Raw genomic sequence first — 18,764 nt, 5'->3', positions numbered from 1 at the left:
ATTGGCTGATTCAATTGTACTAACCTCTCGTTGATTTTATAATTAGTTTATATAATATGTATATCGAAAATAAATAGTTCAGATAGACATTAACTTCTGATAAGCGTCGATTATCACAAAGAGTTTTAATAAAATTCTCTCTGCATATGACGTATTTGTATCACTTGTTTAATTGATAAATAAGCAAAAAAAAATCGATTAATATAGAATTAGAGATAGTGAATAGGAACATGCATTACAGATACTGGAAAAAAGTATAGGGAAAAAATATTTCTTGAAACAAAAAGGTAGTAAAGTTTAAGAAATGCATTAAAATCTTGCAGCAAACCTTTTTTATATCATAAGTAAATAAAAGTTTGAGTCACGAATTATGACGCTAAAAGTCTCGACACAGCTTTTCAGTCTATATTTTTTCACTTTGTCCACAGAGGTATCAAAATTCAACTAACGCAGAGATTATCCTTGTACAGAAAATTATAATAAGATGCTATGAATATTAAGTTGCAAATTTTAATAATAATGTTAAGATAATGTTGTATGAAAATATTGTTAATACTAATAAAATTAATTATTTACTTAATTTTTTAATTTCAACCCGATACTTATCAATAAAGCATTTAAATAAATACGAAAAACATCATAATAGTCTACATAAACTAAACAAAACCAATCTGTTTGTTCGTCAAGATCTTTTGATGTTTTATTTAAAGCAAAGCATTGTTTCTTCTTATTTATAGAGCGACTTATAAATAAAAGAATGCAAGTTTCCAGTTCACTTTTACTATTAAACTATTATTAGTTTATTATTAACTAGCTTACCACGCGCGGCTTCGCCCGCTTTGTCTAAAACCTAATAAATTATATACTAAAACCTTACTCTTGAATCACTCTATCTATTAAAAAAAACCGCATCAAAATCCGTTGCATAGTTTTAAAGATTTAAGCATACAAAGGGACATAGGGACAGAGAAAGCGAATTTGTTTTATACTATGTAGTGATGATTCATAAAATCTTGCAAATGCAAATGCATCTTTCGTTACTGGATTTTGTCAACCCAATATCTTCAAAACAATTATTAATTATAATTATTTATTTGTTTATTTTACTACCCATCCCCTTTCTCACTCAAATATTCTAAACAAGCAATACGCAGTCAGTCAGAGTGCAATAACAATCCGATAAAAAATTTAAACAATACAAATAACTGCAGAGCAAACAATTTAGATGAAACATTTTTAGTTATAAATCTGTGTCCGACTTGTGTTGGATTTATTTCGCAGTTCGTTCGATCAGCGGGGCCCAGTTTATTTACATATGTAGTTTGTAGCACGCAGTTATGCGAAATTCACGCAAAATATCACGGAAAATGCTGGACAATTTTTTATAGTTTTTTTTTTGTGATAGTAAGATATATGGAGCAATGTTCACCTGTGAAGTGATGACTTTATGTAAACATTTGAAAAATAGTTTTAACTTTTTTGATGAAACTTAAAAAAAAGATATATATACTCTTTATAGAGTTATTGGTTATATATTAATACGAGTATCTATTTTTTTTGCAAAACATAAAAAGACTAATGAAAATAATGCATGTATTTGTGATAAACAATTAATATTGAACTTTTGTATTTAATTTGTGTAATATTAATTTAAATGCCAGTTTTCAACAGATATTTTCATAACCTTCAGGTATATAAAATCCTACAGCCAAGCTTAATAAGACAAATATTTGCGGAAAGTGGACATAACCCCCACGCAAACAACCCTAACTCAGAAATGTGAAAAATAAACATGGAATTTAAATACTCACAGACATACTAACGATCAACACGACCCTACAAAGCTGGCTCTTGCCTACTTAGCTTATGAAAATACGCTTTGTTCGACGCGTTTACTTTAATTTAGACGCTCAAATTAATTAAAAAGCACACGCTGTGCACTATTTAATTATTACTCTGAAATGTATCCATATAGACGTAGGAAAAACACTTGTGAACCTGCTCTGCTCTATATTTAATTATTTTAGATCTTGTTTGTGGATTGCTCTAGTTCTCACAGATTTGCTTATCGTCAGATTCATCACGTGGAACATTCGCAATATTATGTGAATAAAAACATTCCGAAACTTTGCTAAGGAAAATAAAAGATTATTATTATAATCCTAAGTCACATGCGGTAAGTGAAAAGTTATCACAAGTCACCTGTGAAAATCTCTCTTGGGCGTCCAATATATCTATAAATAGGGAAAGCTTGTGATCCATAATAGGAAATCCATTTCGAGGCTGCTGCAAAAGATGCCGCACAGCTTCCCTCACGGCCGCTGGTGTGCTCGGGGTCATGGGGGTCCCCAGCGTGGGCTGCGGCCCCATCAGCCCCGACAGGCCGTGGAAAGTTGCTGACATCTTCGGCGCATTATTTTGCACACCACCCGGTAAAGATAACCTACGCGACGTCGACGGCGGCACAGCACCATAACCGTTCGTCATAATCGCGGGTCTTTGCAACTGATAATCACTTCTCGAGGACGGTAAGAAACTCGCGCGAATCGGCACATTCGGCACGGGCCGGCGAGGGACGGGCTGCAGGATAGGCACGGGCCAGTCATCCTCGATCGACCCCAGCGAGTGCGGCCGCCTGGTGACTTCGGGGATGCTCTGCCGCGGCGACACCACGCTCTGCGGTCGCCGAGGGCGGCGGTCCGGCTGGATAGGGGTAGGAGGAGTGTAAGGTGAGAAGCCGCCGAAGTCGTCAGTTATCGGTTGGGGCGGCTTGGTGTCTGGTGCGGGCGGAGGAGGGTCGTCCCAGCGGGGCCACGTAAGGGTCAAGGAGTCCGGCTTACGGGGCGGCGCGGGCCTCGGCCTGCCCGCCCCCTCGGTCATGGCGGCCGCCGCCGGCAGGGTCACATGGCGCGAGGCGTGCGTCGCGCACGGCGTCCGCCGGCCGACTGGCGGAGGCGCGCTGTCGCTTGCACTACCCCCCTGCAGCGCCCGTGTTTTGGTTCAGCCGTGCGTCGTCGAGTTTACTTTCATAGGTAAATGGAACACGAATTTTGAGGTGAAGTCGGTTTCACGTAAACTTGTTAGAGCCAGTGACACGTTCACGTAATTAACTGAAGATTTCAAGTTCCGCGCGTCAAACGCGACAAAGGTGGGAATCGAGAACTCCTTAAAGTATTAAAATGTGAAAACAATGTCGGTTTCAATGTGTGCAATAAATTTCTGGTGTACACGGTCTATATTGAGCCGTCGTAAATCAAGAGTTTACGATTTTTCTCTTTATTATAGCGCTTTCGTAGGTTTAGTGCTGCATTATAGTATATTATATATTATAGTGCCCTTATTAAAAAGTACGTTGAATTAAAAATTGTAAGTTCAATCTATTTTTAAAGAAGAGCAAGTAATATATGCGCGGATATTAAAAATTCCAAACTGTGCGATAAAGTAACTTTTAACACAATTTCTCGATACCATAGGAAAAATTTAATAAAAAGCTCCACGTTTAACATCACAATATAAGACTATATGAAATAGAGTCGCCAGTACGCTTAGTTCATGAATGTCTCATACATTATTTATTTAATATGAAACATTCTTATTTGGATTCATAGAATTATATTTTATTTGTTCCTTGTACGTATAATCTGTTCTTGTAATTACCAAAAATATAATATCTCCCATCCTCTCTTCACTTACCAGATTGCTAAACTTGTTAATATATATAAATAAACAAACCCGAACATTTCAAACAATTCTATTTAATTCAAAACTAATCATAACTTGGAAATGGAAACAAGACAACTGCTTGCTATTTTAACATAATAATTTTAGATTTATGAGCTAATTCTTTTTAAAATTATTAAATTCTTTCAATATTGTATAGTTATTTATAGGGATGTAAGCCGATATATCGGTATCGCCGATATTAAAACAATCGATACCGATATCAAACAATTCAAAAAACCGCGCCCACTGAACGATGCGGGAGGACGCCCGCGCGTGCGCACTTTGTTTTCTGAAAAAATCTACCAATAGTAAACTTTTATTAGGTACTGATTGTATGCGTATTACTTAAAGTTTTTGACTTTGTAAAATAATAATACTAAAATAAATGGTTTTGTTGTTTTTTAATTTGGCATTTTTATTTAAAAGAATACGATTAACAGTTGAGTCTCTGTTAAATGTTGGTAGTTACCAGTTGGTAGTAAACAGTTGTTTATGAATAATTCACTATTTATTTTTCTACCAAGCCATGGATATCGGTATCGGTATCGGTATCGCCGATACATTACTACAAATATCGGTATCGGTATCGTATCGGCAAAATCATGTATCGTTACATCCCTAGTTATTTATAATATTTCATTAAAGAATATTTAAAATTATTATTATTATAAAAGTTACTACCTATAACATTATTTGACTTATTATAAATAGACTTGAAAATATGTAGAGTCCTTTCTTTATTTTTTAAATCTTCAATAAAATTGGATTTGAACTCTAAGTCTTATTTTAACATTTAGGAAGATAACAGTTCAACTTTCGTCTGAATTTAAGTTAATCTATATCATGTTTCCTAACACGTGAGCAACGCCGGGGGTGACGCTAGTTTAAAATAACTTTAACTCTTCAAGTGTATCTTTGAACCATATTGATCCCGTTATCTCGCCCCGGGTTATTTATTTATGGAGAATAATATTAACCCGACCATTTAAGAGCTGTACAATGCTTCTGGATGCAGTGAACTTTTCGGGTGTATGCTGTGATGGGCGCTAGCGGGTTGTTGTGCTGAAGCGATTTACTTGGTGAAACGTGTGGCGTGATTGTTATTGAGTAACTATTTTCTTGAATGAATACAATATGCTTAAAGTAATAAAATTTGTGTTAGTGTTGGAGTGAGATTTTGTATCATGCTATATTTCAATTAAAGATTTATAGTACCTATTCAGTTTTTAATAATTTAATGATATGGAATTTAAAGTTCTGATATGTGCTGATTTCTATCAAATAGAAATAAAGCATTGATTTTAATAGAAAATCGAGCATTAATCATTTCTTATTTTTGTCCAATCGCTCTTTGAAGACGACGTTTGATGTTTTCGATCGCATCATTTATGGCGTGCCATACCGGACCGTAAAAAATCGGAATGTCGGACAGTAAAATTCCTTGTAGTGCACAAACGCCCTTAATGTATAGGTGTCATTTTACCAAGCAAACGCACGTGTAGCGTCACATGACTTCTATACCTAACAATATACGAATATAAATATCTATAACCTAAAAATGTATAATGTTAGTTTGTTAATTTATAATAAAAAATCGCTTATAAAACATCGCTCCCGCTCTTTCCATAACCACGGCCTCAATAACGCGCATTGAACGCATTTAAGTTTGGATATTTCGGGCGTGAATGGATCGACCGGCGCCTGGTGTTACCACTAGTGCACTTCACAGTTTCAGCCAATTTACTTCTGTTACAATGTTTAGTTTATTTACATATAAATAGAGAATTGATTTCGGAAGTGGTTGGTTATCTTTATTTTTTGTAGAGCGCTAACTTATTTAAATTATGAAACTTATAAAGCTTTATTAAATTGATTTTGGCCAATATTTTTAACGTTAAAACATATTATGTCTATTGGCTCATATGATTTTATTTTTTTCTAATCAAGTGGTTTTTCATACATTTTTTCCTTCCTCCAGCTTAGGATTGCCTACATTCATCTTTGTTGGTTTTAAGTAACAAAAATAAAAGAAATCCTAAGCTGCGTTTACACTTGGTGACTACCAATTTTTCTCAAATTAAATCTGCATTCACACTGTGCTTTCTGTACTTTATTTGACGTAAACGCCACGTTTTGTTCGACGTGTTTCAAAAATGCTCTGAATTCTGTTCCAACTGAAAACATTCAGCTTTGTGCCAATTTTGTATTCGCGCCGGAATGCTCGCTTGCTTAGAAGGAATTCGGTACTAGTTCCTTTGGCATGTAACTTTTTATGTGCCTTTTGGAGGGTTATATTTGCTTCTACGTAACGGATGAATGCATTTTGATGATGTTTAATTATAAACAATCTTGACATAAGCAACTATACATTGTATTTGTGTCACAATGAAGTGTGGTGAACATGAACGAAAAGGTTGTGAATATTATTAATTACAATATACAAACATCTCTATCTCTATCATGCCTACAAAAAACAAGTAACAACACTTCCTCACAAATCATTACCATCGAAACGAATCATTGTCCAACAGAAAAAGATGAAAACTACAGAAAGAAATAAAAGCAAATGAAACGCACAAAACAGACCACAATAACATTTCCTGCCAATCTTCGGCCGGAAAGTTTTTCCTCAAACACGCACTCACATGGAATTTATTTTAATCCCAATCATAAATGAAAGGGGGGATCAAAGGGATACTAAAATGTGTGGAAATAATAGTATCCTTCATCACGCTATTGAAATTCAATACTCAAACTCAACATTTACACAACTCGACTTCTTTAAAAGCGCTTTGAAATAGTCAAAAATATTAACCACCGGTTCGGAAAGTTTCAATACATAACAGTCAGCAAGAAACTCTGTAGTTGCTGATTTATATGAGGTATATATGTTATAGGGCAAGTAACAAATAGCGACATTTGTCATAATGCCCGCGCATAATGAATCGTGACACGCTACATAGAGTAAAATGAATAGAGTAGGATCGACATTTGAAACCAATGTTTGAAACTATACCTACAGACTGTAGACTATAAAATGTATTGACATTCGTTTTTAATATATTTTTTTTCAAAGAACAGAAAATAATATTATATTTATAAAAAGCATTTGAATGCCATAAAAATATTATAAAGTTCGTCGTTAGAATTTTCGTCTTATACACGTCATAGAATAATGTACGAGACAGACAGGTATATCTTCGACATTTAAAAAAAAAAGTTATTTCCCCAAACATCCCCATATTGTATTTATTGTTTAATTTGCACACGCGAAAGTAAAAACCCGAAAGGATTATAACATTCGTAATGATTATTCAAAAGAAGGGAAATGAACGGATAATGCAATTTATTATTCACGAGCTGTGAGAATTTCTGATGAAACAATTGTGTATTAACGCCCTTTGAGATTGATATAATAAATAACCTTTAAAATTGTATAAATCATCTTTAAATGAAAACATATTGCTATAAAATCGTATCGTTTTATGATACTGCAAAAAATGACGCCATTTTTAAGTATGTAATATTCTTGGAACTGCGAAATATTATTAGGTACGAACCTAATATTACGATTATTTATAAGGATTTTCCCACAAATACAAAAACATATTATCCATGTTCACACGTTTCTAAGAAATAATACGTGCTGGGGTCTTTTTTTGCTTACACATGGGGAAACATAAAAATTATGGGAAAATATGTAAGTAATAATAGTCGATTTATGTTAGACATATTATTGTCCCAATATAATATGTACAAATATGGTATGAATATTAATTGTATTTTTGTTTGCATGATTGTATTTAGGGGAAAGTGGTCACCATTCGTACGCGGGGCACATTCGTACAGTCAGTATAACAGAAAAATTAAAAGGCGCACAAACACGCCTTTGCCTGTGTGCGTAGACATATCGGTCGCCATGTTGCTAGCGGATTGACGCGCCACTCATACTACGGTGCATGAGCTGATAAGACGTGACGCATTTTCGCACGCGGTGTGTAAAATTTTTACGTAAACTTCGTTGGAAATTGTAAGTAGAATTGTTATGTTTTTGATAAAATGGTGATGGTTCATTAATGATAACATTGTTTATTTTGAGCTTTAATTGTTATATTTATAAAAACAAATTGGAATTTGTATAAAGCTTTATTTTAATTTTGTGTAAAGGCATGGGGTGCATTCGGACACCCAGACAAGGGGCACATTCGTACGCGTACGAATGCTCCAAAGTTGAAAATAGCGTTGAATAATTGGCGCATGTCGAATCCTGGCAAAACAATCAACATTTATAATATTCCTAAACTGGTAAAACTTGCATATTTTGAATCATTCACCGCAAAAAATATTACAAGTGGATTTGAAAAGCCAGGTATATGGCCGTTCAATGAAATGGCCTTCAGCGATGAAGATTTTGCTCCCATTAATGTAAAGAATTTAAAAGAATAGAACAGGAAAGGAAAGCCAGAGCCAAAGCAGTGAAACGTAGTTTAAAGGAACTTAATTCAGAACAAAAGAAAAAGAAAGCTAAGAAAATAGAAAGCAAAGATGATTCAAGTGAATCTGAAGGATCGCAATTTAGCTTGCGGGAGAGTTCAACATCTCCAGTTGATTTAGAAATGGACGAAGAGACTGATGATCGTAGTATCAATAACTATTTAAATGTGACACCAGAGAAAATCAAAGATAATTGTTATGTTTTGGTAAAATTTGAAAAAAAGACTTCTATTGTCTCTTGTTTCTATTATGTCGGAAAAGTTCTCTGTCATTATTCGGATACAGAGATGATATAAGTTATCTTCAGAAGAAACCGGGATTGTCATGGTCCTTCATTTTCCCTGATATAGAAGACATACATACTGTGTATATCAGCGATGTCGCCATGATTCTCCCTGATCCTCAACCACGAACGGGCTTTACATCCAGAATGGCTAGAATTCTTACTTTTACAGTGAATTTAAATAAATATGTATGTATAATATGCAATAAGTTCCAAAGAACGCATTTTAAGTTTAAATTGTCAAAGACTGTACAACGTTGTTATCCAATGATTGAAAACACCTCATTTTGACTGATTGTAAAGCTTATAGAATCGTTATAAGTAAACTAAGGATGAACAATTTTATTTTTTGTTATTTTTCTAAAGAAAAATTTATCGACTATGAGTCAAGTCACAAGTTATTAAGTTAGTTCTTTGATAAATTAATATTTTTATAATAAATAATAAAAAAATTCACATCTTTAATTGGCTTTTTAATTTCCTGTATGAATCTACCCCATGCCGTATGAAGGTACCCCACCTACTGTACGAACGTACCCCGTACGTGGGGTACGTTCGTACAAATATCTTATCATAGATAAATGGCTATAACCCTTTAACCTTTTGACATATAAGTTCAGAACTTTTTCATAACAAACTACAATATATTTGGTATACTTAGGTACATTAACTAGATAAATTCGACAATTAATCATAAAGTAAAAAAAAAATATCTAAAAACTGTACGAATGGTAACCACTTCCCCCTAGCTATTTGTGAAGATTATTATTTAGATAGAGCATTTATAACCCTATTTTGTAAAATAGGTAGTCAATAATCGCTAAAATATTTCTTTCTACACTGATCTTTCTTTCTCGTGACTTTTAAATTGCAGCTTTATACGAGAGGGTTCTATTTTTATAACCGTTTCATACTCCACTTTAAAATGTCGATATCAATGAAGCCCATCACTATTTCAGTGAGGCGCTCGTGCAGAAACGCCGCCCCGACGTGAAACATTGTCGACAATTCAAAATGCCGCGTTTAATAGCCAACCACTTACCGAGCTCCAGTGTGGAATTAGGGATGTCAACATGATTGAGCAAGAATCGATTAATGCATTTTTAGGGTGAGCAACTAAATAGCAAGGCGCTAAATAAAATGTACAGGTACAAATTTTACAAATTTTCGCATAAATTTTCTTATCAACGTTGAGACGTTTTATTAAAATAAATTGAATGTGAAAGAGACTGAAAACTTACTGATCAAAATATGTTAAAATTGTAGTTTTAAAATGGCTTCTTTGTATGTTTTCTGGAATTTCGTAAGAGGCTGGGAAAATTTCAAAGTGTATTTCTCTAGCAAGTTAAAAGATCAAATCCATGATCTAAGAATTTATTTTAACATAGAACGATATCTCAAAAAAATATCCCTTTTCAAAGTCAGGGCTGCAAGCTAGGTAGTTAACGATAATTAAAGCATTATTATTCGTCACACAGTAAAGAATTCCATTTTTTCCAATATTTCCGCCCCACAGGCTCCGGATAATAACCAACACTTGTTATGTCACCCGGCGCGGCCGGTGACGTCATCACATTTATACCTACCCCTGTTTTTGATTTCTTTCAACGTATTTTCTTTGACGTTCGAACATCGCATTGTCTGTCCCTTTGAAATGGCTCCTCCGCTTATTCTCAGGATGAATGTCAGGATGTTTTTAATTTGAAAGTCTTTTATTTCTTGGCGAAAATAAAGTAATACATCTTGGCTGCTGAATTTTTTGTGAAATAAGTGTGCCAAAATATTTTTTCGTACTTATAATATGAATTTTTATTTTTTTTTATTTTATTTTATTAGTTTCCAAACAGCTTATACAACAATATAACATACAAATTATAAAAGTACAATTTAAAAAGTTCTATGCATAAACCTATTATATGGATACACAAAATATGTTTAGTATGAAAGATGGCACTTCAAAATACTGTTACCATAACAATAAAACATAGAAAAATAGAATCAAAGGAATGCTTACAAGATTCGGCATAAATCCGCATGTTTCAGTTGCTACGCAGAGCAGTAAGTATTAAGCGACGAAAACTGGCTAGACTATTTGAAAATATGTCAATTGTGTTATCTTTATTAACTATTTCGTTATAACTTCGGCATAACCTATATACTGGGTTATTGTACGAAATGCATAAGCGAGTGGCGGGTATATAGAAGGGTTTAGGGTTCCGAGTGACACGAGCGTTACAATACAAAGAGAATTTAGAAAGCATATCGGTGTGAATTAGGTTATTGATAATTTTAAACATATAAATTAAATCAATGAATTTACGTCGCATTTCAAGAGAATCCAAATTGAAATATTTAAGTCGAACGTCATAGGTGGGCAAGGATCTCCTAAGGTGTTCACGATAGCATAGAGAACGTAGGAATCGTTTTTGTACCGATTCGAGCTTGTCGATATGTGTTTTGTAGAATGGAGACCACACTGATGAGCCATATTCAAGGGTGCTACGGACCAGAGATTTATAAAGAATTAGGGCACTATTTTTATTTTTGAAAGATCTGGACATTCGTAATATAAAACCTAAATTTTGATTGGCTTTTTTGACAGTAGATTCGACATGATCGATAAATGATAAGCTTTTATCGAATGTCACCCCTAGATCACGTATGGATTCTTTACGACCTATGATAATATTTGAAATTTGATACGAAAAGTTAATGCTGTTTACTTTATTAGTAAATGTGACAACATGACACTTAGAGGTGTTTAATTTCATTAAATTTCTCTCACACCAGGCATGAAGAGCAATTAAGTCTTCTTGAAGTAACCGACAGTCAGCAATATTTTCGACTTTTCTATATAGTTTAAGATCATCCGCATAAAGTAGACATTTACTACCTATATTAAATCGTAAGGGTGCATCATTTATAAAAACCGCGAACAAAAGAGGGCCAAGATGGGAACCTTGGGGAACACCGGAAGGAACAGAAAAGGGTTCAGATAGGTAGCCGTTGACAGCAACTATTTGAGTGCGATTTTTAATGTACGAGATGATCCAACGCAATAAGTTCCCATGTATACCACAGATCATCAGCTTTTTAATCAGGAGCTCATGGTTGACTTTATCGAAAGCCTTCTGAAAGTCGGTGTAAATGACATCCACTTGTCCTTTGTTGTCCAAAGTTTCTAGGAGATAGTCAGCGTATTCAGTTAAATTAGATGTTGTTGATTTACGTGCGACAAATCCATGTTGTTCAGAAATAAGTAAAGGTTTAACGAAATTGTAAATTTGATTGTATATAACACGTTCAAATATTTTAGCGAAGCAATTTAGTATGCAGATGGGTCTATAGTTACAACAGTTCGATCTATCACCGGATTTGAATATTGGAATTACGTGAGCGATCTTCCAAAAGTCAGGAAAGATACCAGAAGATAGAGATCTATTAAATATTATATACAGTGGTAAGGTGAGTTCGTTATAGCAAGATTTAACAAAATGAGATGGAATACCATCCGGTCCAGGACCCTTGTTCGGATCTAATTGTTTTAGAAGTTTATTAACATCACGCACTTCAATTACAACTTTGTTAAGACAATTAGGCGAATCGTTGTGGACGGGATCCTCAGTAATGGCATTATTTTCATATACAGAATGGAAATATTTAGCAAATGTTTGACAGATATCACTACCCTTAGTGGCAATAATGTTATCATATTTAACTAGTTGGGGAAAACTTGAACATTTATTTTTACTCTTTACGTAATTCCAGAATAATTTAATGTTACCTTTATGTAGACACGATTCAACATCTTTTAAATACTTGTTATAACACTCCTTCATCATCTTTTTAGATCTTTTACGCAAAAGAGAGAAAGTGTCATAATCACGCGGGTTTTTATACATTTTAAATTTATGATGAAATTTCTCTTTTTCCCGTAGGCATTTGATTAGGGAGTTACTAAACCAAATAGGTACTGATGAATTTCTTTGTTGCTTATAAGGTGTATTATTTTTAATGATGAAATTTAGAGTGCTATAGAACTGTGTTAGATTTTCATTTATATCCGCGGAGGAAAGAAGAACCTTCCAATCAATATTCCTAAGTTCATCTTTACATTTATTTATATCACATTTTCTAAAATTTAAGATTTTATTATTCTTACATGGTTCGAGGGACGGGACGTGAATGTCATTCACACACACCTCATAAGGTGGATGATGAACGTCTATTCTACTAAGTGCGATTGAGGGTTCAAGTGATACAGGAATCAAACGGGCAAAAAATAAATCTAGAGTGCGATTATTTTTATTTTTGATAAAATTGTACTGGTTAAGGTTGCCAAAAGTCATCAAGTCTAAGATTAAGCTGACTTTAACGTCATTAAACAAAGGTCTAGGAGTAGCAGTTTTCGTCGCGTTACAATTAATCCAATCTAAGTTAGGAGTATTGAAATCACCCAGTAAAATAAAAGAATCATCGGATCTTGACAGAATCTCAGTAGTATTATTATAGAAAGCTTTCAGTTTATCTATGGAAAGGTCCGGTGGTAAGTACACCAGACATATTTTTATAATTTTGTTGATGTGTTTATTTTTAGAGTTAATTAAGCTTAGCCAAATACATTCCACATTAGTTTCCCATTCAAAAACTCTATTAACTATGTAATCTTTTTTTATTGCAATTAAAACACCTCCACCAGAAATTTTATGACTAGTGCACTTATCCCGATCTCTCCTGAAAATCCTATAGCGATTATCCAATATTTCACTATCTTTAATTGAAGGATTGAGATTAGTTTCTGTTAAACAGATAATATCATAATTGCAGTTTAGTACATTTAAAAAGAAATCCTGAAGCTTACTTCTAATTCTGTTTACATTCTGGTAAAATATTAGCATAATGCAGCGGTTAAAAAACAATAAAAAAAAAAAAAAAAATGTAGATAAAGATATTTATGTAAAGACTAAGGCAGTTTGTTAATCTTATCTAGACAATTAATGAGTACAGCTGGAGAATGTTCGTTTTTTCTCATATAGACCTTCCCAAATTTAACCCATACGAACTTGTAATCAAGTGTCTTAGAAGCTTGTCTAGCCTCCATGAAAATGTGTCTCATTTCTGGCGTGAGATTTTCAGCTACATAAACTTGTTTAACTTCACCTACAACACCAAGGTCAAGCGAGTTCAACATATTCCTGGAGTTAGATTTGTTGTAGCGATGCACTGCTGATAATATCAAATCGCGATGCCTAGGAGTCATCAATGTAACCAAAATAGTGCGTGGGCGGTCAGTACTTTTCACCCGTTTGGCCACACGGTAGCACGAAATAACAGCATCATTGGGAAGCGAGACAGATATTTTATCCAACAAGTTCGACACAATTGAACTTAAGTTCTCATCCTTTTTTTCGGGTACGCCATGTAATTCAAAATTATGTCTTCTGGATATTTGTTCCAATTGGTTAACCTTAATTTGAAGAGTTTTCAAATTATTGTCAATAGTAGAAGTACTGACTTTTAGTTCAGTTGTAGTTAATGTCTGTGATGAGGAATCAGCTTGCATATCATCGAACTTCTTCGAGAGAAATTCTAGTGAGCTTTCATGTTCAACCAGTTTGTTTTTAATGTCCACAATTGAGTTCTTCGTACACTTTAGAGCGGCCTCATTACGATTGCTTATATCTTTTAATTTACTGTTGCATTCCATTACAGAGTCTAGATCGGTGCGAAGTGACTGAAAGCACTTTTTCATTTCGATTATTTCAGATTGTAAACAATCAAGAGCCCCGCTGAAGGTGTCTATCTTCTCTTCTTGTTTGTCTAGTCTCAATTGCATATCGCTACGGAAAGATTTGAGCTCAGACAAGATGGTTGAAAAATTCGCGGAATGAGCATTCGCGGAGGAAGCAGCCACTGGAGACGTCACTGCACCAGGAGAAGGCCTAATAGGAGTGTTCGTGTTGTCACCACCCCTTCGAGAAGCAGCAACACAACCGGGACACACCCAATTAGTGCGGGCCACTTGTGAGGAATTGGTTGATAGAACGCATTCCGTATGATAAAGTGCACTACATTTAGTGCATTTGATTCTCTTATGCGTCACTAATACGCTCAAATTACATGCCAAACATTCTCCAGCCATAATTAATCAATGATCGTGTAGACACAGCATTAGCAGAAAATATTCATATAACTTTTTTATCTATGGCAACTTTTGTGTGAATTGGCAGTTGACACTTGACAGTGAGTTATGACAGTTGCAGATGTTATTGTCAGTTGTTAATTGTTGTAGAAAAACTAGGTTGTTCAAAGATTCTTCTTGTGTTTTTACCCTCTTCTTGAAAGTGTTATAGAGTGAAACTATGTTAATTTTCAGGTTTATACTGTGCGAGCAGTGTTATAAGTTTTACTCACTCAAAAGTCCGAAACATGGGATCAAAATTAGTCACAAATTACACTCGATAAATCACTGTGAGACTTGTTTACACGCCAATTATTAGCACATTCAAAATGTACTTGTACACTTTACGCAGTCCGTTGACAGATGATAACTAATGATAACATAGCTTCTGTTTTTTTTGTTATGTACCTACTGATTTCGAAAACATGGAAACTATTGGAAATTTATTTAATGTATATATAGATGACTTAGATCCAAAATCCAAAATCAACCCAAAAGCAAAATCCGTTTATTTTGCGCAAACACCATCGAAATGTCAGTAGAGGCTTCCTACTATAACCTTTTTTCTATACAAACTACTAAGTATCACATGATGAAGTGTAATTGAGAGACGCATTGATAAGGCAAGTAGTGTGAATATCGATTAATTAACTTCACATGACAGTAAGAAATAAAACATGTCCTTAATAAACTCAATAAGGGCCATTTCACACCGACATGTAAGATATGAACGTGAGAATATGCACATTATTTATAAGGTATTGGTTGCACGCGTCTTTCTCTGTGGACGTTATTGATATGATGATATTAACTGGATCCTGTTGAGAGACTTGAATAATTTCTTGTAGCAAATATCTATAACGTATCTGCTAGAATAAAGTATAATTGTAACCTTGATCGTTCGTTTGTATCTCGAAAAGAAGAAAAGTTTTTAAACAAATAATTTAGTCCATAATATGTTATCAGCTAAAAGTAATAAACCTGAAATTAAAATAAAATTCATAATATAAAATGTATAGAATAAGTAGAGATGAGGTATTTTCCCCTTATTAGAAATATTTAAAACTATCTTCCACCCGCGACTCCGTCCGCGCGGACGTCGGTCTTCGCGTGGATGGTTTGTTAACTCCATTTTGAGTAACTCTGACAATGACATCTTATAAAAAAAAATTTTTATCACATTTGGGTTTGGTATCAATCCAGTAACACAGTGCTATTAATTATTTTTTTCAATATTTTCAATGTACAGAATTGACCCTTCTACAGATTTATTATATGTATGTCTAGATAGATGCGGATTTATGCACATTGCACATAACTGTTCTTACCTTTATTATCTACCAGTAAGTGACAAAAAGGTGTACAAACGTACCTGCAAAGAAAACAACAGTTATTTTTCAATTGTTGTAATAAAAAATTCATAATAAAAATGATAAAGTAATTTTACAATCAAAAGACTAGAAAATGATGACCTCTTTTTACTAAATATTAATTTCAGGTAAGCACCCAGTAAAGTTCGCAACAAAGTTGAGCATTAAAAACGGCAAAACAAATAATTTCTCAAGTGCAAATAATCGCGAGATTCCCGAGCGAAACAAGCGCCAACTTTCAGTCGGATAATTTAAAACTACAAAGTTTTGATTGTGAAACACATTAGCTGCTTTGCGCTTATGCTCGCGTTAAATGCAAGAGTTTTGGTTAACATTATGGATGCGAGGGAAGTCTAGATAAATATACGGGATTTGCAGATAGAATTAAGTTATATCACTGCATAGTATAAAACAAAATCGCTTTCTCTGTCCTGTATCCCTGTGTATGCTTAAATCTTTAAAACTACGGAATAGATTTTGATGCGCTTTTTTAATAGATAGAGTTATATTTGTCGAAAGTTCAAGCATATCATTTTATTCAGTGATTTGCAATGACGTTTATAAATTTTTGATACAACGAGTAAAATTACACTATGAATCAATCGACCTTCACTAAACACAATATATGCATGAGGCAGGATTCGAACCCACGTTTTTCAGAAAATTCGTGGGCCCTACGCCTGACCTTTCAACCATTTAAAATTAAATTTTCTTGAAGTATCACCACGACCGACCAGATGGCGTTAACATCATAATAATTACTCTGAATACTCTATTAAAATATAGTTCGTTCTGTAACCCTATCATAGATGGCGCTGTTTCTAGACTGTACTTCAACATTCATGTTATTAGGAAATAAAATTCGTTCAACAACTCTGGTACAGATGGCATTACTTAAACATATTATTATGGCACTGAGACGAGAGGCACAAAAATAACTAAGTTCTCTCACCCTATCATAGATGGCGCTATAACGGATTTTATTTATGTAACAAATGAATACGTGTAATTTTAGAAATACACTGTAATTTGCATAGATGGCGCTGGTGACGAATTATGTAAAATCTTTAGTTTCAGGGATGTTGTATAAGCGCCATCTATATAATTAATCCGAACAAGTTTAATAGTTATCTTTGTTACGCAGCCCTCGCATAGATGGCGCTGATTCAAATAATGATATTAATAAAATATGTATTGCTTTGGAGCTATGTACGAGGGCGCTGCTTTGTTTGGGCCAGTGAAATTTAATAGAACTTTAGAAGTACATAACATTATGATTGTCTTTTGCACAATATAGATGGCATTGACTAAACGAATAGGTCTTTATGATAACAAAAACACAGCTCAGGTGTTGTAACATATTAAGTGGATGCTCTATGATAAACTTATAGGCCATGGATAATAATTTATTACTTATATTTTCAGGTTTCAGGTTCATGTTAAATTTTATTATTTTATTCATACACTAGCTTTCCACCCGCAGCTTCGCCCGCGCAGTCACAGAAAAACCAGCATAGTTCCCATTCCCGTGGGATTAGGGTAGGTTTTATCCCGTGGGATAAAACCTACCCTATTTTCCGAGATAAAAAGTAGCCTATGTCCTTTCTCGAGTATCAAAATATATCTATACCAAATTTCATGAAAATTGGTTCGATTGAGTAACAGGCAGACAGATTACTTTCGCATTTATAATATGGATAACATCGTTTTGACTGGTCTGCAACAATAAAGCAAAACAGCGTTTAAAAAAAATTACCCTGATTTTCTGTTAATTTCAAGCTTAATTTTTATTCTTTTGTAAATTATAAGTACCTTGAGTAGATGTGGATCCCGTTCTGCAGCATCCAGCAAAGACTCCGCTTCACTAAGCCACGCGACGAACTTCTCCAGTGAACGGTCGAAATTCTGCAGCGACGACACCGCTGAGTGCAGCGCTTTACCTCGAGCTATGATACTGTAATACGATGGTAGTTAGTTCTTTTTATGAAAGGCTTTTAGGAAGAACAATATTTCACAGAGATTTGAATGATTTGGAAGTTATCTATAAGACTCATAATGTTGATGCTGCGTTGAGCAAAATCAAATTCTGCGATACTTTTTCAAATTACACGATTTTAAATATAAAATAATAAATAGTAATACAAGTAGGATATACCAATCTACGTTATCATATTTAGTTTATTTATATTTCGAAAATCAAGAAACACAGCTCTATCTAGAGCTATAAGGAAAATATCCCGTGTAGAGTTCACGCTATTATAACTTAGAGTAACATTCATGTCTTTTATGGCAATTTCTACAAGTATATAAAGAAGATAGACATTTCTACATTATATAACATTATTATAATGTATTCTAGCTCTTAGAGGAACGCTTTCTTTTAATTAATGAAACATTATCTTATATTTAAAGAACCACCCTTGCTCTCACTCTTTTTCCTTAAAATTGTTCATATCTTCATACATTCTTTTTAGGTATGCTTCTCTTTATACTGTACTACTAAACCAACCAATTTTAAATTCACTACCTTTTTATTATGTTTATTACCTGTTATTAAGTTCACTATATCTATGGTTGATGGCCTCAGTGGCTCGCTTGATGCGTGTGGTATCATCGTTACGGTAGACCGCGATCAGCCGCTGGGTCAGCTGGCCGAATAGTTCGATCTGATGCTTGTATTGGTGGACCTCCGCGTGGAATGACTGCAAGATAG

General features: G+C 34.2%; 1 protein-coding gene across 1 annotated transcript in view; it reads right to left on the bottom strand.

The window, feature by feature from the left end:
- Window positions 1-18,764, bottom strand: part of LOC123701008 (dystrophin-like) — a 335,833-nt gene that overhangs the window by 222,285 nt on the left and 94,784 nt on the right. The window contains exons 7-8 of the mRNA XM_045648414.1: window positions 18,599-18,753; window positions 17,864-18,005 (exon numbers count right to left, since the gene is read on the bottom strand). Coding sequence (XP_045504370.1) covers window positions 17,864-18,005; window positions 18,599-18,753 — 297 coding nt within the window. The remainder of the gene's footprint in view (window positions 1-17,863; window positions 18,006-18,598; window positions 18,754-18,764) is intronic.

Source organism: Colias croceus, chromosome 20, assembly GCF_905220415.1.
Source record: "Colias croceus chromosome 20, ilColCroc2.1".
Lineage (NCBI taxonomy): Eukaryota > Metazoa > Arthropoda > Insecta > Lepidoptera > Pieridae > Colias > Colias croceus.
This window is presented reverse-complemented; position numbering and strand designations above follow the sequence as displayed.